The 24,781-nt window shown below is 40.3% G+C and overlaps 4 protein-coding genes across 5 annotated transcripts; 3 read left to right on the top strand and 1 right to left on the bottom strand.

The window, feature by feature from the left end:
• Positions 1-476: 476 nt before the first annotated feature.
• On the top strand, positions 477-5,483 carry rnf185 (ring finger protein 185). Of its 2 annotated transcripts, none has more exons than XM_085279537.1 (7): positions 477-609; positions 846-1,114; positions 2,694-2,712; positions 2,831-2,943; positions 3,033-3,087; positions 4,117-4,234; positions 4,315-5,483. In XM_085279537.1, exons 2-7 carry the CDS (start codon positions 951-953, stop codon positions 4,413-4,415), a joined length of 570 nt encoding a protein of 189 aa, XP_085135663.1. In that variant the 5' UTR covers positions 477-609; positions 846-950; the 3' UTR covers positions 4,416-5,483. The 2 variants fall into 2 exon arrangements, with proteins under 2 accessions (XP_085135663.1, XP_085135664.1); XM_085279538.1 differs by having other exon boundaries at positions 478-609; positions 4,318-5,483.
• Positions 5,484-5,652: 169 nt separating this feature from the next.
• LOC146570827 (uncharacterized) lies at positions 5,653-8,868 on the bottom strand. Its single transcript, XM_085279536.1, has 2 exons — positions 8,642-8,868; positions 5,653-6,365 (listed from the first exon to the last, which is right to left on the bottom strand). Exons 1-2 carry the CDS (start codon positions 8,769-8,771, stop codon positions 5,653-5,655), a joined length of 843 nt encoding a protein of 280 aa, XP_085135662.1. The 5' UTR covers positions 8,772-8,868.
• Positions 8,869-15,109: 6,241 nt separating this feature from the next.
• LOC146570826 (visual system homeobox 1) lies at positions 15,110-17,101 on the top strand. The gene is made up of 3 exons (XM_085281231.1): positions 15,110-16,021; positions 16,103-16,335; positions 16,474-17,101. Exons 1-3 carry the CDS (start codon positions 15,805-15,807, stop codon positions 16,552-16,554), a joined length of 531 nt encoding a protein of 176 aa, XP_085137357.1. The 5' UTR covers positions 15,110-15,804; the 3' UTR covers positions 16,555-17,101.
• A 312-nt stretch (positions 17,102-17,413) lies between these two features.
• Positions 17,414-24,485, top strand: ess2 (ess-2 spliceosome associated protein). The gene is made up of 10 exons (XM_085279534.1): positions 17,414-17,816; positions 20,203-20,371; positions 20,503-20,586; positions 20,797-20,966; positions 22,364-22,481; positions 22,610-22,743; positions 22,919-23,021; positions 23,133-23,242; positions 23,326-23,441; positions 23,540-24,485. The coding sequence occupies exons 1-10, from the start codon at positions 17,670-17,672 to the stop codon at positions 23,817-23,819; spliced, it is 1,431 nt and encodes a 476-aa protein (XP_085135660.1). The 5' UTR covers positions 17,414-17,669; the 3' UTR covers positions 23,820-24,485.
• Positions 24,486-24,781: the final 296 nt, after the last annotated feature.

Here is a 24,781-nt window from a genome sequence, read left to right as displayed (position 1 = left end):
TTGTCATGCGATTTTAAAGCTGGTCCTACAACCGCATCCAAGAATAACATGCAGCTTATCTCAGAACTGTCGGTGAAAATTATTCTTGGAGCTAGGTTTAATTGAGCTGCATTTTATAGAGGTGCAATTTCACAATTTGTGTATATTTTCTAAGTTCACTATTTTGTCATGTGTTGAGAAAAACACAGATTTTAAAATTACATGGTCTAATATTTACATTTAGCATATAACTGCAACATGCTTTTTTCTTTTCTTTTTTTTTAAAGATTCGAAAGGACTTGAAATTCAAAGTTTCAGACTTGTGACTTGACTCGGACTTTTACACCAGTGACTTGAGACTCGACTCTGACTTGCCTGACATTACTTGAGACTTGACTTGAGACTTGAGGATAAAGACTTGAGACTTACTTGAGACTTGCAAAACAATGACTTGGTCCCACCTCTGCCATTTACCATTTAAAGCTCTGCTTAAAAGTGGTGGAACCTTTTGTCAGGTTCACCTGAAAGGCCTAACTGAGGGCCACAAAATCCCACGGATTCAGTCTTAGCCACGCCCCCTCCAGGGATCTACTACCGGTTAAGTGGCGTTGCTGAAAGAGTGATGCAAAGGTCTGTAAGGCTATTTTCTAGACTCCTCACAACAAATTATGAGTGTCACTCACCATCCAATCATTTTCTGAGTGACACCGTTTAACATCTGTCGCTCAGCTGTTGGTTAATCTCTGTGAAACTGTCGTTTTGTGCTTAGTTTTCCTTGTTTGCTAACGTTAGCGTAAATGTTCGACATGGACGTTTCTTCCAGCAGGGTATTTTTGTTTGTTTTCACTCCTTTCTCCTCTCGTTAGCCCCACTTCCTGGCCACTGGACCTCTTTATGTGTATGTATTGAGACCCCGGATGCCATTGTAGTCACCCCAGCTACTTGTTTAGAGGATTTAAGCTGTGTGACAAATGGCCAACGCTGCTCCTCCGACTCCGGGCGTTGAAAACGCAAGTCCCGGATCTAGTAGCTCGGCTGCCGCTGACAGTGGCAACCAGGACAGCACCTTTGAATGTAACATATGCCTGGACACCGCCAAGGACGCCGTGATTAGTTTATGTGGACACCTCTTCTGGTAAGAAGCGTGCTGCTGTCTGTGACACATGTTTATATTTTTAATTGTGAGCCACAGGTGAGTCGGGGACACATCAGCATAGCTCCTAAAGACCAATATCGGTTTGTAACTGGCAGACATGACGAGATCGTTTCCAAGCATGCATAACTTATCACATCATACTTGGCAAACACTGAACGGAAATGCTAAGTTTTGGTAGAAGTTAATAGTAGTAGTTAATGTTGCCTGTTTATTAGTAAATTGTGAGGCAGGTCCTACAAAATTTCAGATGTGCAGTGTGACATCCAACATGTAAACAGGGATGGTTTGAGTTCACCTCCACTTCTGAGCCTCTGCGAATGTAATACAGGCCAACCTCGGTCCACACAGAATAGCCAAGGGGTGTGCTATAAAGTGAAGTGTCTCAGATGTGGCTCGATCACTTTGGTAACTTACGCTGAACACACAACCTGGTTCATAACAGGTTATATTCAGAGTTTTGCTTTAAATAAGTATCACATTTGCCCTAATTGTGGTCCTTCACCTTACTAACACTGTCAAATGAAGAAAACCATGCATCATGCATTCAGTTGGTGAAACGTGCTTTGATTCTTAGTTCTGATTAGTTGCCAAGCCTGTTTTAGAAAATTCATCAGTGTATTTGTGGGCTATTAAGTGGCTTTACAGTGTGTGAAGTTTCTCTCTGATATGAGACGGGGAGGAGGCACAAACCGAGCCCTGGGGGTTCACAAGCTCGTGCACTCCCACGAATATTAGGACGGTTGAGCCAGGGTTGGCCGTTGTTATGAAATCTGTGCAAAATCAAATATGCATGGTGAACTCCTGAAAAACAAGAACAGTCAGAAGGACATTTTATTTGTAAGCTCTTTATCACAGAGAATATTAAATCAGTCAAATATACTTCCCTTTGATTAGGCCACAAACTGAGTGATTACCAGATCTTCTTCATGAGGCTTTGTGACACTGACCTGACCTGACAACACCAAGGGCTCTGAAAGCAATGTGCAGCTGTCCTGTCACAAATAAGCAGCAGCTCCAGGAGTGCTAAAAGAAATAAATCAACTTGTGAATTCACAACAACTCTGTCATCTGACACTTTTGCAGCTCCAGCGTTCCTTTCTGCAGTTTTATTATGTTTGATATATCTTTATTCCTGTAGTATACACAGTGTACCTGTTGTGTACACAGACAGCTGGAGACCTGCTGGTTGAGTAGTCGTTCCTGTTATACTACTTTGAAGCCACCTGGAATGCCTGTGTAGTTGGTGCACTGGGGTGTAAATTCTCACTGGATGAGTCTTTTGTGTTCACAAAAAATACCCAAGCATGCAAGATGAACTTTACATTACTAGGATCCAAGCAAACCCCAGCAGACTTACAGACACAGAAAGCATAATCCCGGCCTAAAGCAAAGAAAGCCTGACCCTGTAGAACATGCTTTGTAGTACACCCCTTCTGGGCAAAATTAAGTTAAATTTTCAAATTTAAGTTCCTGCTTTGTGACTCATAGGTGCTCAAGGACATTTAATATCTAACTAATCAAGCTTCTCCCATCTTCATTTGCATCTCCTCCTGATTAGCTGGCCTTGTTTGCATCAGGTAAGCTGAAACCGTTGTTTCCTCTTGTTTTTGCACTCCACCAGAAGCAGCACATCGTTACAGATAAAGGAAGCGATTAGCTTCTTCACTTTTTTTTTTTTTTTTTTTAATTTTGTAGTGGCTGGAGACTCGACCCAACAGACAAGTGTGTCCAGTATGCAAAGCTGGTATCAGCCGAGATAAAGTAATCCCCATATATGGGCGCGGAAGTACAGGTCAACAGGATCCAAGGTGGGTAAAATTGGTGACTGTGATAATTAGATAGTATTAAATATTAGTGATTTGGAGTCATTTTGGGTAATTCTGGTTATGTTTTACAGAGAAAAAACACCCCCACGACCACAAGGACAAAGGCCCGAGCCAGAAAACCGTGGGGTAAGTACTATAGATCAGTATACAGGGCTCTAGAGTGCGACCAAAGTGTACTTCAAGAACAGTTTCCCATCTCAAATCTCTGTTTTCTGCATTATTCATTCGCTTATTATTACCCGCCAGTCTACTGTTGTTTACAGCGCTGTCGGCTGCTGTCTGTCAAGAAAGCCTAATTTCTGCTGTTCAATACTGAAGAAGTTTAGACTTTTTAAAATTGTGCAAAATTGCAGAATATTTTTAAGGTTATCTGCTATAAAAAGCCAGGCCAGGAAAATCTTCATGTTTTTCTGTGTTTTATTCTCAGTTACTTTGACACAAAGGCATCTGCAGTGATGCTTACACACCACACAGAAAAGATCAAAAGAACGATTGATAACCTTTTTGTTAAGTTAAGGCCTGATCCGTCTGAAATTCATAGCCAGTGCTCTGACACGGAGCCATCAATCTCTGAACTCTGAAAAAGCACAGTGTACCCAGGAAACACATATGCTGTGATAAATGCACTGCCCAAGTGTCCCCTCTCCCCCCCTCTGCCTTTCAGCAGCAGGCAGCAGCAAACAGGTAAAACTTTAGTGTTAAGCGATGCAGTTGAAAAATTTGGGTGTGCCTAAGAAAAAAAGTTAGGTGCACCAGTGCAACCGTGGCAAAAAGTTAGTCTAGAGCCCTAATATATTTTTATTATCATCCTGAAGTATGCCAAATTTTAAGCTCTTTTTAAAAAAGAATTTAGACATAGTGTAGTGTTTTATAGCCCTGTAAGCTGCCCAGCAATATTATGAATTCATGATGAAACCATTGCATACAGTGATGTAGGTTTGCTGTATCCATTAACAGACTGACATTCCCCACCAGGATCTGTTGGATAATAAGTGTGGAGAGCCAGCGCGTCTCCAGAGAATGATATCATTTGGCACTTGCTGTTGCGTCACGTCTCACTTGCTGTACATTAAACTGTACCTCAGATATTGCAAAGACACGTCTGCTCATTAAGGCAACTCAGACTTTCGTAACTTTTGATGATACGTATTACAGGGTTTTCAGGGATTTGGCTTTGGAGATGGAGGCTTCCAAATGTCGTTTGGGATCGGTGCCTTTCCGTTTGGTATTTTTGCAACAGCTTTTAACATCAATGATGGAAGACCTCCTCCAGGTATTTGTTTGTCACACATCACTATGACCGCTCCAAGCATTTAGCATGTCAAATAACCTCCTGTAAAACAATTTCCCAAGCAGCGGCTCCGGGGACACCGCAGCACACGGACGAGCAGTTTCTGTCTCGACTCTTCCTCTTTGTGGCTCTCGTGATCATGTTTTGGCTGCTAATTGCATAAAACTCAAGAGATCTGACACATCTGTGATTCTGCTTTCATACTTCTCCCCCCCCCCTCTTGCAATAAATGTGATTATACATAAACAAATGACACATAACTGAACTTTTGTCATTTTCATGCTATAAATAATAAAAAGCAAAATGATCCTACTTATAAAAGCAGTTCAAAGTTTTATACAAACATTCTTTAGGGACTGATGAGTGAAATGTACAGTGTTTAAATTTATTGAAGTGTATGTTGTTATTGTTGCCATCTAAATCTAAAGATCTCCAGATTATTTGGAATTGTATTTAATTTTTTTTTCCTGGGTCTGGTCACTGAAACAAGGTCAACCTCAGTGCTGATCATTTGTTGCAAAAAAAGTTTTCAGAAACCCCAAAGTTTCATCACACAATTAGTGGTTTAGTCTTGCTAGTGATGGCGACATAGTGTATGGGTCTACAGCCAGAAAGAGAAAACAGAACTTTATTCTGCATGGAAGGCATGCTGGGAAAAGACAAGAAAAAACAGTTTGCCAAACAGGACTTTTGGCTTGATGCACTTTGCAGTTAAAGTTATTTGGCTACAGTAACAATGAGCATGTCCTTTGGGACATACTTTGGGGATCCAGTGATTATTTTAACTGAGTTTTGCAACATAACAAAATTACTTAAATGTAATCTGAAGCTGTTGAACTGTGTGTCGACCTTTACAGATAGTAGTGACCTTAAAAAAAAAAAAAACAAATCTGTCCAGGAACTGCTCGAAATGAAATTACCCGATCAGAGCATAAATCCCACTAAATAGCTGAGGGTGACTTCAAACGGACACTTTTTCAGAATACAAGAATCTTTATTTTAGATTTAAAAAGAAGCATGTAAGCAGAAAGAGTCATTCATTAAACAGTGTTCACCTACGCATTTATTCTCATCAGTTTACTGTATGCAATTGTAATTACATGTAAAATACTGTAATTATTAGAGTAAAAATTAAGACTGACTAAGAAACAGCTTTTTTGAAATATGTTTGAAATCTATTGATAAAGTTATGTAAATAAAGATTAACTGTCTGTTTATGGTGTAAATCTAATGACCTCATTGCCTCTAAGTCTTTATTGCCTAATAAATACACTAATCAGGGGGAAACAAACTACTTCACATAAAAAATTTCTTCAATATCTACCACTTTTACTAATTCTGTGGCAGAAGTTTATATAAAAGAAATACAATAAAGTATTTTTTTAAAAGTTTAAATGTAATCAGTGCTGTGTTTCTGTCTCCACCTTCTTTTCTTGAGACGCTGAATGTGTAACGTTGAACTCTGCCTCGTACATAATCTGCTGGATCTTTATTTTCGTCTCGCACCTCTTCTGTGGAGCGAGTCTCTTCATAGCGGGAACAAAGCTCAGCAGGAACAGTTCATCCTCGTCCCGCGGCTTAGTGGGAAAAGAGGGGACATTGTCTTTGACCAACCATTTTGTCGGCATGGGCGTACTTTGGGAGGAAGGTGCAGACGGTGGCTCTTGGGCCGGTTTCCGTTTCTGTCCAGTAACGCCAGTGACAGGCGAGACCTGTGGGGGTGATGGTATCTTGGCCAGAACAGCCAGCTGAGCCACCTGTGTGTCCTGAGTCGCTGGAGGAAGCTGCGTTACAAATGTCACCTGTTGTTTGAGGTCGGGCAGACTCGCGGGGACCTTTACAGCACTCTGTGGTGTTTTGATTGCCTCTGACAAAGCGGTTTCTCCATCCATGTTGCTAGAGTCTTCAGGGTTGTCGTGGTCCTCATCATTGTTGGCAGAGATTTCCTGCAGTCCACTTCTTGACCCAGTGAACGGCGCAATGAAGTTCATAAGTTGTCTGTATTTCCATTTGCTTTGAACGTTTTCTCCCTGCTTCTTGCTTTTAAGCTCCATTCGGACCTCCTTCAGGTACCTGTCTCTCATGTTCTTCCATCTTCTTTTGCAATCCTCGGCTTGAAAAGTAGAACATCAGAACGTAAGAAGCAAGAAGCCACAGGATCATTTCTTAATGAGCAATAATAAATATTCAGAAGAGTAAAACAATGGTCTTTTGAAATGAACTGCTCATTGCTGTCCATTTTAGAAATATTTAAAAACTGAATACAACATCTGTCAAAACAACAACTAAAACCTTTAATTGTATTGACGTGTAATACAGTGTTTCTGTTTAAAACTGGGGGCTGTGTGGGCTTAATGTTGTCAAACTTTTTATTCACATGCTCCTAAATCTGTTTGCATTGCAGGTCTATTCTTAGCTGCAAATGTGGGTGAAATGCTCGCGTTTACATCGTTTAGCCCATCTGCGTGCTACAAAGCCGTGCCTTAATATCTGTCGAGAATTTTTTTTATAATTAAATTATCTGAAATGATGCAGACCTACTGTATTGAACTGATTTTTTTCCCCTCATCTCTAGAGTAAAGCCTACCACTGCTGACTTGATCAGTCAAGTCATTTTGCATCGAGGGGCACATACAGCCCACTTTGATCTTAAGTGGCCCAGTAAAACTATTTTTGTCAGTGTAAAGACATTTAATTGCACATTTAATCCTTAAGATATCTTACTATGAAATAAAGAAGTGTCATTTCAACACCACATTTCAGTTTTTCAACATGATAAATGTGTGTGTATATATATATATATATATATATATATATATATATATATATATATATATATATATATATATATATATATAAAAAGTTTTGGCAGTTTTTCGCAATTGATGAAAATTTTGTTTTAACCAACATTTTTATAGTAGACAGTAAAAAACAGGACCTTTTCTGTCATATATAATTCATTATCTGCTTTAATGTAGCATGAATGGCTGTTGGCAGTTTGCCTTGTAATCGGAAGGTTGCCAGTTCGAGCCCCGGCTTGGACAGTCTCGGTCGTTGTGTCCTTGGGCAAGACACTTCACCCGTAGCCTACTGGTGGTGGTCAGAGGGCCCGGTGGCGCCAGTGTCCGGCAGCCTCGCCTCTGTCAGTGTGCCCCAGGGTGGCTGTGGCTACAATGTAGCTTACCATCACCAGTGTGTGAATGGGTGGATGACTGGATATGTAAAGCGCTTTGGGGTCCTTAGGGACTAGTAAAGCGCTATATAAATACAGGCCATTTACCATGTAACATTGCTCAGGTGATACCAAGGGGCTCAAAGTGCGCCAAGAAAACATCTCCCACCTCATTACAGCACCATCAGCCTGAAGTGTTGGTACAAGGTGGCATGGATCCATACTTTCATGTCTGTACCTAACAACACTGGTGAGTGTGTGTTTTTATACTAGACCAGAGTTTTACCTGGCCCAGAAATGGCCTTTTTAGGTGGTTTGTTGTTTTTTGTTTGTTTGTTTGTTTTTATATCCATGCTTAGTTGTGCTTTTATTTAAGACAGTGAACCTGAAGTAACATATTTACAGCCATTTAATAAACAAAAGGAATTATATTTATCTCATGCGGTTTAGTCTAGGGGAGGGCCAAATTTCTCACCAGGCACTCCAGGTTAACTCTTTGCCTCTTATTTCTTTCTTCTTCCTTTTTAAATTTTGTATTCTTTACTTTTGAGTGACTTTCCATGTCTGTCACTTTGCTACTGGAACACCTGAATTTGCCCAATGAGGGAGAATAAAGGTCGTTTCTTTTTTTCTTTTTTTTAGAATTTTTCTTTATAAAGAAAAGTGACGCGCTTTGACGATACTTTCATCTCTTTGTACAATTTTTATTTGTGCTCCTTTTTCCTTGCAAAGTCTGGAGGTCATGAGTTCACCCCTTGGCCGCGAAGCAGTGCACCTGCTTGTATTTGAGGCTGGGGGCTCTCCCTGCCCACGAGCTTTCGAAAGAGGCACGCGGCTCTACGACTCCGTACCGGAGCGCAAATATCTTCTTTCCTCCGCCGCGCGGTGCTGAGCACGCGGCGGGGAGCGCGGAGGAGCGGGACCGTGCGGTTCGGTGCAGCGCGGCCTGCGCACCTCGGGCCCACGACGGCGGCGTGCGAGCGAGCCGCTACCGCTAGCACGGTGCGCGCGACTGCATCCACACCGCAGGTCAGCCGTGCAGAGAAACACAAAAACCATTACAGATGCCCCCAGGTCAGTGTGAGAAACAGCCGCAGCTCTCAGAAAAGCGCAGTTAACATTTCGCGTCCTTTCAGCCCTCCGCGCCGAAAACAGCTGAACAAATAATAACTGCCATTAAAGTTGTAGCGAACAGAAAAAACAAGCGGCACACTCACTCGGAAGTCCCAGCTCCATGCTGATGCTTCTCCAGGAATTTGTCCGACTTTCTGTGCAGCGGTAATTCGGCAGTGTAACGTTGTAAAGCTCCGGGTAATTAAATACAGCCGATATTAACTTATCGTCCATTTTGCCCCAGCGTCGTCTGTGCTGCGCGGACGCGGAAGCGGCAGTCTTCTCCCGCCTTTTCCGCCCAGCAGCTGCTGCTAGCGCGTGTTATCGCGAGTGGCGGGCCGCCTGCCGCGCCGTGCCGTGCCGCTCTGCTGTCAACACTGCAGGCTTCCGCCACACGGGGGCGCACGTCACCTGTCAGCCCTGAACTATTGAGCGGGGAAGCTTTAATATGTATGCTTAATAATAACAATAATAAATTTCAAAAAATGTGTCTTTCTTTTTGAAACCTCTTTTTAAATATAAACTTTTATCAGAAAGTCTGTTATTTGAATTTTTTTATGATTATTGAATCAGAATCAGAAAGGGTTTTATTGCCAAATGTTGAGTGGGTTTACAACATTAGGAATTGCTGCGGTGCTTCAGTGCAAACATACTGTTATAAATACTGTTATAAATTAAGCTTAAATAGACATGAAAATAAAAATGAGAATAAGAATTAAAAGTGCTAAGTAGACAGATAGATATATACATGATATATACATGAGTGCAGGTGGTGATCAGTGCCAAACATGGAATGATGCAGTGAACACAGCGTAGGGTCATGTGTTAGTGGTGGGAACATTGTACAGCTTTAATGTCTTGTGACATAGGATGCTTTGAAGGGAGCCATTGAGTTTTCTTCCTGTTAGAGATGTTACAGAATAGTAGCTGTTGCAGTTTACCAGTGTCATCTTTGTCACATTTCTTTATTATATATATATATATATATATATATATATATATATATATATATATATATATATATATATATATATATTAGGGGTGCAACGATACACAAAATTCACGGTTCGGAATCACTCATCTTTGGAAAAGAGAGTTTATTACAGAGAAATGGTTCTTTCCAAAATAAAAGCTATACTATACGCTTCTTCTGGGCTATATTCTCAGCAGCATATTAAACATATCAGGTCCCCATAAGGAGAATCATGTGCTAACGGCTGTCTAAATGACTCGGGTAAAGTTTGTCGTTGCACCCCTAATAAATATATATACATATATATATTAGGGGTGCAACGATATTCGTATCGATATTGAACCGTTCGATACAGTGCTTTCGGTTCGGTACGCATATGTATCGAACAATACAACATTTGTAATTTATTTTATCAACTTTCCTTCTGACGATGCTGTCTGTGTGGAGCGCTCAGTGAATCTGCATTCGACTACTCCGCCTAGGCTGCACTGTCGAGCGCAGATCCACTGAGCGCTCCACACAGACAGCATAGTCAGAAGGAAGAGCGCAGGGCAAGCTAGCGTGACAAAAGTTAAGCTCTCGTTGCAACATGGACCTCCCCCACCCTCATTCAGATCTGGCGTTTGGAATTATTTTGGTTTTCATGTGACGTATTACCCTGAAGGTAAGCGCTCATGGACTAAAGTAAAACAGTATGTTGGATGTGCCACGCAATGCTCAATTACATTGGTGGGAGCTAGTGCGTTAGCGCAGTTAGCTCGTTAACGTGTTGGCCGTCCAGCCCCACGCACTGGGCGATCCGCAGTAGCTCGTTAATGGAGATTTGCCGTGTTGTGGCGTTAAAATCATTTCAGATTAACGCTGACAGCACTAGTGGGAACAAAACGAATGTGACTGCACATTTACTCTGACATCATCCTAGTGCAAAGACAAAAACAACAAGCATGCTACAAACTTTACCCGAGTCATTTAGACAGCCGTTAGCACACGATTCTCCTTATGGGGACCTGATATGTTTAATATGCTGCTGAGAATATAGCCCAGAAGAAGTGTATAGTATAGCTTTTATTTTGGAAAGAACCATTTCTCTGTAATAAACTCTCTTTTCCAAAGATGAGTGATTCCTCAATCAGATAGATTTATTTTTTTTATTACTTTGTTGTTTCAGCAACATTAAATTTAAAAACTGTACTTTTGAGTTAAAATATATATTTATAATTTTAATAAATGACAAATTAAAAAGGCATGAACATTTTTTTTTGTATCGAAAAAATATCGAACCGTGAATCTTGTGTATCGTTGCACCCCTTATATATATATATATATATATATATATATATATATATATATATATATATATATATATATATATATATATATATATATATATATAAAAAATTGTCGTTATTATTATTACTTGGTTAATGTGTATTATAACAATATCAAAGCTGGCACATTGGGGGAAAGTCTGGAAGAAAAAAGAAAAGGGAAGAGAATATAATAAAATGATAGAACATAATTAGAAAAGCACAACACCTGGAAGAGAAAAATATGCAAAACCACAGATACACAAATCAACAATCTAGTTAAGACAGTTTACCACATGAAGACTACCTCTAGTATTCAGAAGTCAACACTGCAGGGCACACACTTTTCTAAAGTGGTTATGAAGAAAGCACAAAAGACTGCCATTGTGGGTCAAGTGCATGTTAACATTCGCCACTTTTCCTGCACCTAAACAGCTCCCAAGAGAGGAAATGTTGACACAGTACAAAGCAACAAGCTACTTCCACAAAGAAAAGAAAATGCAGCTACAATAAAGGCAGGAAAGATGCCGGCTGACTCTGTGGGAAGGCAGTCCTCGGAGCTTTTGTTAGCTTAATTTCTGGCTTACAATATTTACCTAGCTGGAAAAGTTGCATTCAAATATACTGTAAAACTGTACATGTAGGATTTATGTGTATTTATGTTTTAAGTCATACATACACGGATTTCAGATTAGCGTGGGAGATTAGAAGTGCTCTTTGTTTAGTTTGTTGGGAGCTAATCACCTAATATTTTATTAATTAAAGACACATTTCATTCATTATTTAATGATGTACTTACTTAAGTTATTTTGGCACCCTAGGCTTTCCTTAATGTCATCACCATACTGAGGCATCTCTATAGGTTAACCTGTGATTGGGGGTCTCAAGTAGACTTTATTTCATTTTAAGGAGTCAAAAGTCCAAAAGGTAAGGAAACCCTGGCATATAACCTACAGGATTTCTGCATTTATTACTGAACGTTGTCAGATCTTCATCTAAGTCACAGTTATAGACAAACACAATCAATAAGGTACTCAGTGCTTTTATTCTCATGTCTTTATTGAGTACACGAGTAATCAATTAAGGTGCAGGGATAAAAAAAAATATTAAGTGAACCAAAACCCCTGTGCTACAGATTTCTCCAACTGCTGAAGTCAAGTGTCCCAAATGTAAGAGGTGAAACTGGAAGCATGGGCTGGAGGGGCGTCCCTCCCCCTACATGAACGCACACAGAGTATGATTAAATTCAAAGTGCACATCTAACACAACAGCTTTCACAGGTCCTCAGAGGTGACTGGAAAAAGCTTGAAAAGGCCTTTTAAGGGCCTGTGTCGATCAATCCACAGTGAAGTGTGCACTCCTTTAAAAAAAAATTTAAAAGGTGATAAAGAGCAGAACATCTGCACAAACCTCTTGAAGTCTTTGTTTATGTGTGCATTTGAGCTGTCAGTGAAATGAAATGAAAATGATACAAATCGAATCTTTAATTTGTTTAATGTGTTTTTTGTCTGTTTAGCTGTTATTTATTTTTTGGGAAATGAATAAAATTGTAAATATGAGTGTGAAGAGGAAGCGAGTCTCTATAACCTGAGCTGCAGAATGAAAAAAGCAGACCAAAAAAAGAAATTGCGCAATTTTTCCCTGTTACTCCCTTTTTGATTCCATCTTTTTCTTGCAAGCTCAGTCTTGCGCCATGATTTTGAAGCAAAACAAACTAAACACCAGATCCCACTTCAGGTCCTTGAGGGGATATAATATATATATTTTAAAAACACAATAAAGAAAAACATTGTGCAATGCAATTAAAAAATACTTTATGCAACAATGGAGTGGTACTCCAGATTCCTCCTCCCTGTTGGTGCATTATGTCTACAGTTTTTTTTTTTCTGCACAAGTTCAGGAGGAAACAGAAAGAGTAGGAGGGTGTGATCCCCCGGTCGCCCTGATTCAATCTCTGTTTCTGCAGGAGGTATTGGGCCTGGGTCCAAACACCAAGCACCAAGCAGAGAAGCTGAGCATTTTCACACGTCAGCGTTCTGCTGCCTTGCACAGCTCCCTGCTCGTTTATCAACAGTCCGTGTGTGGGTGTATTTATAATCCAGTGTCTCCTGTCTGATGTGCACTGATTTGATTTGTGTCCTTTAATCTTCTCATTTTTTCCACCCACGCGCTTTCTGTCTGAATAGCCATTTAAAATATAAGACTGTGACACGTAACCCTAAAGAGCGCACACGCTCAGAAGCATCCAAGCAAATCAACATTCTGTGTGGCAACTAATATTTTCCAGGCTCTGTCTTTCAAATGCAGTGTCACACAACAAAAAAGAAGTTATTATAATGATTACAGTGTCTCATTCACCCTCCGCCTCATTTAGTTTATTTATTCAGTCTTCTCATAAAACACAGACAGTGTCGTCTTCTTCTCTTCTTTCAGCTGCTCCCTTTAGGGTTCATCTGCCTTCATCTCATCGTCTCCCCAGCCTCCTCCTCTGTCACACCAACCCCCTGCATGTCCTGCTTCACTACATCCATGAATCTGCTCTATGGTTTTCCTCTTTTCCTCTATCTCTCCTCTCCAAATCTCCAAACCATCTCAACCTTGCCTCTATAACTCCCACTGACAATCTTAGCATCCAGCTCTTCCACCTTCAGATCCACCTCCCGTCTTATTGTTAGTGCCATCGTCTCCGAACCATACATCACAGCAGGTCTCACTGTCGTCTAATCATCCTTTCATTATTGCTGTTATCCTTCCGTCACAAATCACCCCTAACACTCGTGTCCTCTCGGTCCACCCTCCTGCGCTCTTATCTTCACCTCTGTTGTGCTCTGTCCACTGGTTTGGATGACTGAGCCCAGGTACAGCCTGATATTTCACCTTCACTACCTCTCTTCCTTGCATCTTCACTGTTACACCCATCTTCCTCTCACTGACACACATATTATGTTTTGCTTCTTCACCTTCACTCTCTTCACTTTTTTGTGTATTTCCATCTCTGTCCTTAATCACCCTGACCATCAGTTCAATCTCTCATGAGTCCTTTTCTTCTTCCTTAGCGTCCAGCCTCAAATATAACTCTTTGAAAGCCTTTTTCTTGTCTCTTTGCTGCTATACGCCTAGCCTCCTGGTACCCCTGCCTCCTCTCTTCATCTCTTCGATTATCCCACTTTTTCTTTGCCAACTCCTTCCTTTAAATACTTTCCTGTATTTTCACAACCAAGTCTCTTGCTTTTCTGCCCAGAGGATACAGCAAAAGCCTTCTTGCCAGTTTCCTTCAGCACTTTAACAGTTATCTGTTATCTGCACAACATTCTACTTTTTTCAACCTCCACTATTTAATCCTTGCCTCTGCCTTCACGCGCTTCCTCTTGTTGATTTCCATCCTACAGACTACTATCTGATGCTGTGTAGATACATCCTCCCCAGACTTCTGCAGACCTTCTGCACTGGAGATAGTCAACCTGTCCACCTGTGTATTGTAGAGGCAGCCAATCAGAAGAATGTTGACAGAGGTGCTGAGCCAAGGTCCATTTTAATGATTATGATTATGAAATTATTATTTTGAACAGTTATTCATTCACAACTACCTTATAATACCATACCAACATACTTTATTTATAAAGCACTTTTAAAAATACATTGTACAATTCATGTGATATTCAGTGTAATAAATTCCAGCATATCAAGCAAGATTTTTCCTTAAGACAAAGAGTTTTATACTATTTTTGAATCTCCTAAAAATGCGGAAAAGAATTCATCTGCCACCCATCGGCTGTGGTTCTTTTCTCTTTTACTCCTTGTACCAAATATTGCTTACAACAATAAAATGGATCTTTATTGTTGTAATCCCCAGTAATGAATTTTGAACTGTTTGAACCAACATGGATATAGTACAATTCCTTCTATTGAGAACCACAATAACTGCAGATAAGGATCTCACTTTCTGCGCAAACTATACATCAACAATCTGGATGCTATTAAACCCGAGTGAAAAGGATGAGATGGTGTTTATTGTTATCTGTTTTCAAAAAGCGCTTATAAAGGGAGCTTAGGACAGATTGTGGAAATCCATTAATTCTCTGGGAGGGGGAAAAAAAAGGTGTATTGCCTTGTATGAAATCACAGGATTTGTCGGGGTTGGAGGTGGTGGTGGTGGGGGGGCTGAATTTAACCTGTAATAGCTTTACCTCAGCTGCGCACATTGTCAGAAAAGTCAGACTGAAAAGACTGCAGCACAAAGATAAGACACATGATGCACGATCGTGAATACAAACGACTGGGATGGATCCATATCTCTGAATTTTCTCTCTCTGTGTGCAAACATACACGGGCCAAATGAGTCACCCCATCATCTGCAGCGCCCTAATCACTTTGTAATCACTTTAAGTCTGCATTGTTGTTGACAGTGTAGCCCCAGCTTGTGTAAATAAATATACCAATTTATGCAGGATCGTTTGTTGACAGAGCTATACGTGGAAGCGACATTATGAAGTGAATTTGAAGAACTAATCCTCAGACTCAGCATACACAAGTCTGTGGCCACACCAAGAACGCTCATCTTTAAATCCAGGTTTCTAATACCAAGAAATCCCCTTTCCTCTAAAACCTTAACAATAAGGATCTTAGGAGCTCTCCACTTCTCATTTTATGCAGCGAAATCTGATTTCTTTTGAAGAAAGGAATGAGGCGAGATTAACTGAATCTGCCATCCTCCCTAACCTCTTCACAAAACTGCCCAGATTAGCAAGGAATTAAGTTTCAACCGTTTTTATGTGTCTGGTCCATAGGGGGGGATTATGGTTTTACTTCTTTTTTTTTGGCCTCCCAATTTCACTATAAGGGCTTGACACGCTGCTGTAAAGAGAAGAAGGAGAAGGAGAAGAGCAACTGAGGCTCGAAAAGTCCTCTGTGTGTGTGTCACGATAACCTGTGATCACCACTGCTTTTGAGCTTTCACTGAAACCTCTTTGGAGGTGGACTGATCAGGATGGAGAGGCAGACGTTCCCCTTTACTATTGAGAACATCCTGAAGTATCCGAGCAGGAGTGGAGATAAACGGTCCTACGGAGCGAGTGGTCTTGGCTTAAAAGAGAAGACAGTGAGTCCTGCTGGAGGCCAAACAGAGGCGGTTCATCATGCCTGCCTGTGCTGCTGCTACTGCTCCCACTGTGCTGACATACTCCAGCCTGACTTCATCCACGAAGGTAGGACCATACCTTCCGCTTTTGTCTGTGGTTGAGCTTGATTCTGCTCCCCCAACCTTAAATCAGACCTCCTCCCTGCAGCTTGTCAGTATGGCTGGAACCCAGCAATCCTCTCAGATTCGTGCAGGCTGGGAGACACTCACAGGGAGGAGCAGTCACCCAGTCAACAGAGGCGAACCCGGCGTCACCGGACCATTTTCACTGAGGAACAGCTGGACGCACTGGAGGAGCTGTTCCTGCAGAACCAGTACCCAGATGTGAACACAAGAGAGAAACTCGCACAGCGCACTCACTTAAGAGAAGAGAGAGTGGAGGTAACACTGCAGCATCACATAATTGTTTTTATTAAATATGATGGTCTGCTAATAATGTAAATGTGAATAAAGACTACTGTAGATACTGAATTTAATAAAATGACAGCTCAACAATGTTGCCTCTTTTCTGTCAATCAGGTTTGGTTTAAAAACAGAAGAGCCAAGTGGAGACGTCAGAAAAGACTTTCATTTGTTGTGGGAAACACAGAAAAAAAGTGAAAAAAAAAGAAGTTTGCATGGCTCTGTGTGATCCAATCAAAATAGTTTGCATATACCTATGTAACATATAATTCTTATATGTAACCATATATGTAAAATCCTGGCATGTATTGATACTATTACTGTAAGTAAAACCTTGAATTTGTAAATGGGTTGTTGTAGTTTGCACAGACTGTTAAAAAAAACGTGTCCTTGAGAAAAAATACAGTTGTCTGGGGATTTTTTTAAGAAAAGAAGAAATGCCTTTTTTGTGCCACCAATAGAAAACGCAGCTAACTTATTATTATTACGGTATTATTATTATTATTTTTTATTTTTTTTAATAGAATTTTAACGCCTTACTTTATCGATTTCTTTAGCATTTCTTTGTCAAACAAACGACCAGGGGGTCAGAACTAGCCCGCCAAAGAGTCCAACATGGCTCAGTGGATGGTTTGCTATATCTGAAAATTACAATGAAGTCATTAATATGTTTAGTATGTCTAATATAAATTTTCCCACAAAATGTTGTTCGTTTCTGGTGATGACAGGCATGAAAATGTTTCAAAAGTTTAAATCACTTCTGACTAATTGTTTACACTGTAAATAAATATATAAAAAAATTATTAAATTGTTAGGCACTAAAAACTCCACATGTGAAGGTCTTGTGCTTTTGTAAAGCCACTGTGAGACATGACACTAGAGTTTGTCTTCTGTACTGTAAATGGAGTGTAAGTGTATTTCATGAAACAAAAACTATATAAAGCCTTTTTAAAAATTATATATATAAATATTTTTATTATTATTATTATTTTTTTATTTAAGTTAAGGTCTGCGAACTATCAAACCGCTGTTGGCTTTCAGGGTTTATTTTGGAAAATTCTAGCGAAGCCGTAAATTTCCGGTGACGTAATTGTTCGGCTGTGCGTTGTTTGTACGCTGGTGGCTAAAAGTCAGCTAATGTGTTAGAGTTGGTGGCGTTGGGCATTTTTAAGTATCGGGTTTTTACGTTGTTGGTTAACTATTTAAACGGTGTTAACCCACTGAAAGAAACACCCTCTAATAGCTTAATTTTCGTCGCTATTTGTAGTAGAAGATTATTTAGCCATCTGGCTAGGAGGCTAACAGGGACCACAATGGAGGGCAGCGCCAGCGTGAGGAAAGCACTGTCCGGGACTCTCGTCCCTTTGGCGGTCTCAACAGTGGCTCTTCAACAGCAACCAGAGGATGAGGAGAAGGGAACGCTGAAGAGAAACGTCCTGGATGAGGAGGAATACATTGAGGTAAATAATAGCAGACATAGACAGGCGCGACTGTGTTAGCTAACAACTGTAAGTTAGCAGGCAGGTAATGTACAACACAGCTACATTTCTTTAGACTAAATACTTTATTGTACTAGTCTGGACAGACATAGAAGTGTATAACAGCTCCAAATATTATGCAGTCAGTGTGGAAAACGTGTTTACTTATCAAATCTACGTATAGGTTTAAAGTAAGGTGCTTGTTATGACAGTACTTCACGATATGAAAGTGCAATAGCAAATTGCTCAAGTAAGGATTAAGTTACTAAATTTACATGAATAGCATGGTAATGGCATGCTTATACCCCGAAAATATTTGGTTAAAAATTGTTTAACCAGTTGCACCACGACGAGACACTTAAGTAGCTATCAAAAAGCCCTAAATAAATCTAGCTGGATATTGGATCACTCTTCTTAGAAGAATTGTTAGAGTTCATTTAAACTGATTTGGTTCCTGGCACAGACGTGGCTTTAACCGCAGTCCACAAGTTTTACAAATTTTCTTGTGTTGGAGCACACAGCCCATTGCCACAATGCCATCCAGAGGGTCTTTTAATAATGCTACTGTTTCACACAGTGGGGCAGTCAGACCACAGGGTCTCTTGATAGGACCTAGATGGCCATCAAGGATCTGGTTCTCCACACTCCTCAGTCTGGTGAGTGGGGTCCTGTGTGTCTGTATACTGTGGCAACTCAGAGTTTAAGCTCAGAGCAGGGCTATATGTTATATTTGTAAGAAAAAGGGAAAAGCTCTGCCAAAACAGCTTTCCCACCAGATTGTTGATACAGTAAAACAGATGTACAAAAAGTCTCTTCAGATATTAGTTGCCACACTACCAGGAACATTGCCTGGGCAGTAATTCGAGGTGTTCCATGAGGGGAAATCTGTGCAGCAGAATCCTTGGCAGTGCCTTACACGGTTGCTAGGGTCACCTGACTTAATCTGGTCTCAGGACCCACTCAAGCTTCAACTATTCTGCCATTGGCTGACCAGTAAGTTTTTCCTCACGACACTGCAAGTATAAGTCATCTTCATTGTTTACTGCAACTTCTGTAGGCAGGAGGGAAAGAAACCTAATTAAAGTTACAAAAGTTACCACGGTTCTGTGAACTCCCAGATAACTGCCAGTCATGCAGTTCACTTGGAGCATCTCAGTGCAAGAACATTTATAGAGATCGGATGTAGGGTACCGGGGGGTTTTTATGGTGTACACGCGTAGGTAGCCTACAGGTCACACAGTTGACTTTGTTTATATGAAATCTCAACCTGCACTGAGCACAAGAAGACATAGCTGCATTGTTTATTGTCACTGGCAGTCTTCTGGGAATTCACAGAACCATAATTACCTTCGTAACTTCTGTTTGGAAACCTCACCTTTAATCCTCCAAATGTAACTCTTGACATTGTGGCCAATGAGCTCAAACTTTGTCACTTCTGACCATAAAACCTTTCTCCAGAAGGCATTTGGCTTCTCCATGTGGGCAGCAACAAGTTTAAGTCGAGTTTTTAAAGGTATCGATTTTAGAGCAGAGGCTTCTTTCTTGGTCAGCTCCCAGTTGGTCCACAGTGAGTGGAAAAACTTTTTTTTTCTTCAGCAGTTTTCAGTTCATGGCAGGTTTTATGCCTTGGTGGTTACAGGGTTGTTCCTGAACAGCCTAACCAATTTCCTGTCATCTGAGGTTGACAGTTTGGATTTTCTTTAAGACCTCTGCAAAGTGGTGACACATCTGTTAATCTTTTACGTACAGTTATTTGAAATGATGATCTTGTAATCTGCAGTTGTTTAGAAATGGATTCAAGAGATCTTTGCAACTTGTGTAAATCTAAACTTCTCATTCTTAGATCTTCATTGTGTTCACTGGACCTTCCCATTGTTCTGAGTATTGGTCAATCCAGTGACTACAGTCAAACAAATCCTTTCTATGCTGGTGAAGAGAAAATACCAGTTGTAGTCAGTCGTGATCAGTTACACAAAGTTTTGTCCTTGTTGTGTCCTTGCCCTTGTTTTGGCTTTGTTAAACCTTTAGCAACACTCAAAAGATTTTAGTGTGTGTATATATTGAACCTGTTTACATATATCTAACCCTGTTTGAATTAGAGAAAATCCAAAGTGAATTCAAATGTGTACACTCTTGTTTTTTTGTTGTTGTTAATTTTTTAATTGATTAAAGTCATGTACTGTGCAGTAATTGCACCATGGAAACAAACTATTCAAAAAAAAAATTAAGACTAAAATTACCATGACATCCATGCCCATGATGAGTGTATGTAAACATCTGAACACATCTCTATGTGCCATAAGCCCATATTTCCTGGTAATATGTCCTCTGTATTAACCTTCTGCTTGTGTTTTGTTTTTGTTGACAGAGCTTAGAGAAAATTATCCAGAGGGACTTTTTCCCAGATGTGACAAAGCTGCAGGCACAGAAGGAATATCTTGAAGCAGAGGAAAATGGAGACCTGGAGAGGATGAGAGAAATTTCCATCCGATACGGATCTTCGTTGACAAAATCTACACCGCAGTCTTCTGCACCATGTGAGTGAAGTGGAATTAAATAAGACATTATGTGTTCTCCAAGTAAAATACTTGTTAATGATAAAATACTTGAATTCAACAGGTGTTTTTTTTCTCATTCAAATTTTTTCTTTCTCTTCTGTTTGTGTAAGATGTGACGCCTGCTAGCTTTGAAACACCAGTGGGCCAGTTGGGATCCCCTGCTTCCACTTATTCTGCTAAAGCTGTAGATGGAGGTAAGTAAGCAGGGTGATGAACACATAACGACATGCAGTAAATGTGTAATTTGTTAAAGCTTCACATCCACGTCTCGCTGTTAATCCTTCTTTTGACATTTACATGCTTTCCCATATTGTATACCATTCTGTTTCTCATTAGTGGTTAACATGTTTGGCACTAAATTGATCGACTATGAGAAATTATTGGTATTTTTTCTTTTTTTCTAGAGAAGAGGGCTGACGACACAGAAGAACAAAATCTGCCCAGCCTGGACCGCTTCCTCGCTAAGAATACCAGTGAGGATAATGCATCCTTTGAACAGATAATGGATCTGGCAAAAGACAAGGAGAAACTGAAGCATGCCTGGTTGTATGAGGCTGAAGCTGAATTCAAACAGGTATGGATGGTTAGCTGTGTAAATGCAGGTGTGCTGATCTGTTTTCTGGGGCTTTCATATGTTCACGAGTGTCAATTTATCGCAAAAACTTGTAAAAGTATTTAAATCATTGCATTAGTTTCCCACAGACTTAAACTCATAATTTGTGGCGATGTGGAGCACGTATGTTAGGGATGACCATTTAAACTAGAATTGTTATTCACCAAAAACTAGAAACAGTTTTTTTGAGATTGCTCACTCTAGCTTTACCTGGTGGAGTTTGCGGTGAACCAGATTTTTTTGTTTTGTTTTTCAGGCTGTAGTCCTCTTTGGCTCTGCATGTTTCCCCTGTTTTATATAGTAGCATCGCATCTGAATGTGCCACACGCCTTTTATCTGCCAGCAAATGGAAGCTAATGTGTTGCTTCTTCTATTTGCTCATCGCATGGTGGTCAGCGAACAGTTTGTAGGACCATTAATACCACTTCCTTCTGGTAGAGGTGCATTATATATTCACTTAGTATATATACTAACTAATTATATACTAACTAATTAAATTATACTCAGGATTTATTCCCCCCTTTAATAGCAGTTACATTGCTTAAAAAAATACTTTGTGCAGCTGTTTCTTGTCTTAAAGGATAAACAGCATTTTCCATTCTTTTTAAAACAAGAAAAAAGAAACTCATGTCTGGTATGACGTAATAGACTTGTGCCACCAGAAGGTGACATTAGTGCACCCAGAAGCTTTGTCAGCTGCCAATAAACAAGAACACGAAGCTATTTCCCAGATGCTACTGTACAAACAGAAGATTGCTTTTATAAAGATTTTTACCAAGACAGTCTTGTGCAGAACTCCTTAAAAAAAAAAACCAAAAGACAAAATAAATGTAAATAAACTTTAGTCACTCCACCAGGTAAAGCTAGTGTGACGTAGTGTAACTTCTGAGAAGAGTTTGGAGTTGAAGAGGATGAGTATGAGTCCCTTATTCTAAAGATAGACTCCTAACAGGAGTCTTTGTTTCACAGTCTTTCAAAATAAGAGCAACAGGCTTGTCGAGTAAAGTAAAAGTGTAAAGTGTGCGTGTTAGTCCCCATAGGGAAATAGTTCCTCTGCATTTAACCCATTCACCCAGTGAAGCAGTGGGCAGCCACCAGTGCAGCGCCCGGGGAGCAGTGTGTAGGGACGGTACCTTGCTCAGGGGTACCTCAGGGTAGCCGTTCAGTGGAGTCGAACCCCCGACCTTCCGATCATGGGGCCACCACTCTACCTACTGAGCTATCCCTGCCCCTGAGTAGTAAACCACTCACCTAAAACATGCTAAACTGAGTCACCAAATAGACTTAGGTGAGTGTTAATAGATCCTACCTCTTGGCTGCATTCAAATCATTTATAAAAGCTTGTGATTGTTTTCCAGCGTCATGAGCAGAACCTTGCCTTACCATCAGTAGAGAAGGCAGCACTCGAATGCACCAAAGCTGGACTGGAGACCTGGGAGTACAAAGCCAAGAATGCCTTGATGTATTATCCAGAGGGTAGGAGGCTTGAGCGTCGGTAGTTGTGTGAATTTGCAAAATTGGCTAAATTCACTTGTGTGTGTCAGTGAGTGAGGTTTTTATTTTGTTCTACAATTATTATTATTTTCTTCCTTTTTTAAAATCAGGTGTTAAAGATGATGATGCCATCTTCAAGAAACCAAGGGAGGTGGTTCACAAGAACACTCGCTTTGTTGGAGACCCATTCAGCAAAGCTCTCAACAAGAGCCAGATTCAGCAGGCAGCAGCTCTCAATGCACAGGTAGGTGTTGTTAATGTGATACTGTATTTAAAACAATGACTGTCGTTGCCTTTATGTGCCACTTATTTCTGAATGAAGTGCTTGCACTGCCTGCCAGTCTGTTCAAATGGAGGTAGGGGAGGCAAAAAAGTGGATTTCTTGATGATGCAGAACATATGTTGTGTTGTTTCTGTAGTTCAAACAGGGTAAAGTAGGTCCTGATGGGAAAGAGCTTATCCCACATGAATCCCCATCAATGAATGGATATGGTTACGTAAAAACTCCTTCACCTGCACCTGGTGAGTAATCTTATTATTGTGCAGATAAAACATGAATACCAAAGTATCTGTTTCCACAATCAGCTTGGAGCTGCTTTGGCACTAGATCTCTTAATGCATTTGTCCTTTCAGGTGTAGCTGAGTCACCTCTGATGACCTGGGGTGAGATCGAGAGCACACCATTTCGTCTGGATGGATCAGACACCCCGTATGTTGAGAGGAATCATGGACCTTCTTTTAAGGTGCTGAGAATTTACAGGTGGATTGATGGTTAATTTGTAATTGTTTAAATAAAATAGTTGACTTTAATTACCTTTTGTTAAAGATCCCAGAACCAGGGAGACGAGAAAGGCTTGGTTTAAAGATGGCCAACGAGGCTGCCGCTAAGAACCGTGCAAAGAAACAGGAAGCGTTACGAAAAGTCACAGAGAACCTTGCAAGGTATTGATGCTCACTGCGTCTGTCATTTCATTTCTACCAGAATTAAAGTTGTGAAGTCTTGAAGAAATGAAACTAACATTATATTCTTTGTCTTGCAGCCTGACGCCTAAAGGTTTGAGCCCGGCCCTTTCGCCTGCCCTGCAACGGCTCGTAAATCGGACTTCCAGCAAATACACAGACAAAGCACTGCGAGCAAGTTACACCCCATCACCCTCACACAGACTCGCTGCATGCAAGTCTCCCTTCGGGGGCCCGGCGACTCCTTCGGGAACGCCAACGCCAAACAAAGCAAAGACTCCAAATTCTCAGGACGTCACGTCGCTCACAGACAATCTGCTGCAGCTTCCCAAAAGACGGAAAGCATCGGACTTTTTCTAAGAGCAGCACCTCTCTGCTTGGATTGTACAAAAAAAAGACTTAACATATACATTAAAGAGCACATCATTTTGCTGGAGGACTGGAAAAAGAAATAAATGGTGGAGTAGAGACTATAAAAACTTTATGCACTAAAATGCAACAAAGGTCATTGTAGGTCCAAGAGAAATAATTTGAATGTCTGAATTCTATTTTGATTTTATTGTCTTTATCTCGCATACAAGGGTTTTTGTTTGTTGTTTTTTTTGGGGTTTTTTTAAACAGCTCCTGCTACTCTAACAGACTGACATTCTCAACAGACAATATTTGCATATTTTAAATCATTTGTATTGTCATTGAACGTTTTTCCCAAAAAATTCACAGATAAATGAGATGACATTTCAGAGTTTCTCTGCTTCACAGGAATTAATCAGGACAGGAACAGGAATCTCCGGCTGCCGTGTTTCCAAATGGGAGAAGAAAATGTGTTTTATTAAAGCTTGAGCCTGCTCTCACCATCATAAAGATGTAGAACCCTTTCCTAAACTTTCTAAATGTAAAATATACCTTTTGGGGCTAAAATCTGTGTTTGCAATCAGATAATGAATTGTCAGCCGTATAGTTTTGTTCTCCCATCTGTTGGTGCTAAAGGAGTTGGGTCAGGGTCCAAATAAAAAGACCTGTCATGCTTTTATGTTTTCAAATGCTCCAGTTTGCCTTCAGTCTGGTTTGCTGTGAGAACTGATGGTAAAGAGGCCCCTTTTTTTTTTTTTTTTTTTTTTTTTTTTTTTAACTTGCCACAGATTTAAAGTGTCACCCTGTCAGTTGTGTGCATCCTAGTTAAAGTTAACATTTTATTTGATCTAAGTATGTTTTATCTCAAAGAAAAAGGTGCTTGTGTAGAGTTGCCACACACTTTTCATGTCCATATGTCCATTTAAAGAATGATTGGCCTGACTAAAAAAATATATATTTTTCCAATGTTA

This window comes from Mchenga conophoros, linkage group LG7 (assembly GCF_057382185.1).
Source record: "Mchenga conophoros isolate Kocher_MC1m ecotype Shallow Benthic linkage group LG7, M_conophoros_male_GT1.1, whole genome shotgun sequence".
NCBI classification, from domain to species: domain Eukaryota; kingdom Metazoa; phylum Chordata; class Actinopteri; order Cichliformes; family Cichlidae; genus Mchenga; species Mchenga conophoros.
The sequence above is the reverse complement of the archived record's forward strand: the minus strand, read 5'-3'. Positions and strand labels throughout refer to the sequence as shown.

What these genes read in the sequence shown, in the direction of transcription:
- rnf185 (XM_085279537.1), top strand. Translation starts at nt 951, where the DNA reads ATGGCCAACGCTGCTCCTCCGACTCCGGGCGTTGAAAACGCAAGTCCC. An exon ending in ACAGGTCAACAGGATCCAAG is followed by an intron (nt 2,944 to 3,032) that starts GTGGGTAAAATT and finishes TATGTTTTACAG; the next exon opens with AGAAAAAACACCCCCACGAC. An exon ending in CCGAGCCAGAAAACCGTGGG is followed by an intron (nt 3,088 to 4,116) that starts GTAAGTACTATA and finishes TACGTATTACAG; the next exon opens with GGTTTTCAGGGATTTGGCTT.
- ess2 (XM_085279534.1), top strand. Translation starts at nt 17,670, where the DNA reads ATGGAGGGCAGCGCCAGCGTGAGGAAAGCACTGTCCGGGACTCTCGTC. An exon ending in CAGCAGCTCTCAATGCACAG is followed by an intron (nt 22,744 to 22,918) that starts GTAGGTGTTGTT and finishes TTGTTTCTGTAG; the next exon opens with TTCAAACAGGGTAAAGTAGG. An exon ending in GTCACAGAGAACCTTGCAAG is followed by an intron (nt 23,442 to 23,539) that starts GTATTGATGCTC and finishes TTTGTCTTGCAG; the next exon opens with CCTGACGCCTAAAGGTTTGA.
- LOC146570827 (XM_085279536.1), bottom strand. Translation starts at nt 8,771, where the DNA reads ATGGACGATAAGTTAATATCGGCTGTATTTAATTACCCGGAGCTTTAC. An exon ending in CATGGAGCTGGGACTTCCGA is followed by an intron (nt 6,366 to 8,641) that starts GTGAGTGTGCCG and finishes CTACTTTTCAAG; the next exon opens with CCGAGGATTGCAAAAGAAGA.
- LOC146570826 (XM_085281231.1), top strand. Translation starts at nt 15,805, where the DNA reads ATGGAGAGGCAGACGTTCCCCTTTACTATTGAGAACATCCTGAAGTAT. An exon ending in GCCTGACTTCATCCACGAAG is followed by an intron (nt 16,022 to 16,102) that starts GTAGGACCATAC and finishes TCCTCCCTGCAG; the next exon opens with CTTGTCAGTATGGCTGGAAC. An exon ending in TAAGAGAAGAGAGAGTGGAG is followed by an intron (nt 16,336 to 16,473) that starts GTAACACTGCAG and finishes TCTGTCAATCAG; the next exon opens with GTTTGGTTTAAAAACAGAAG.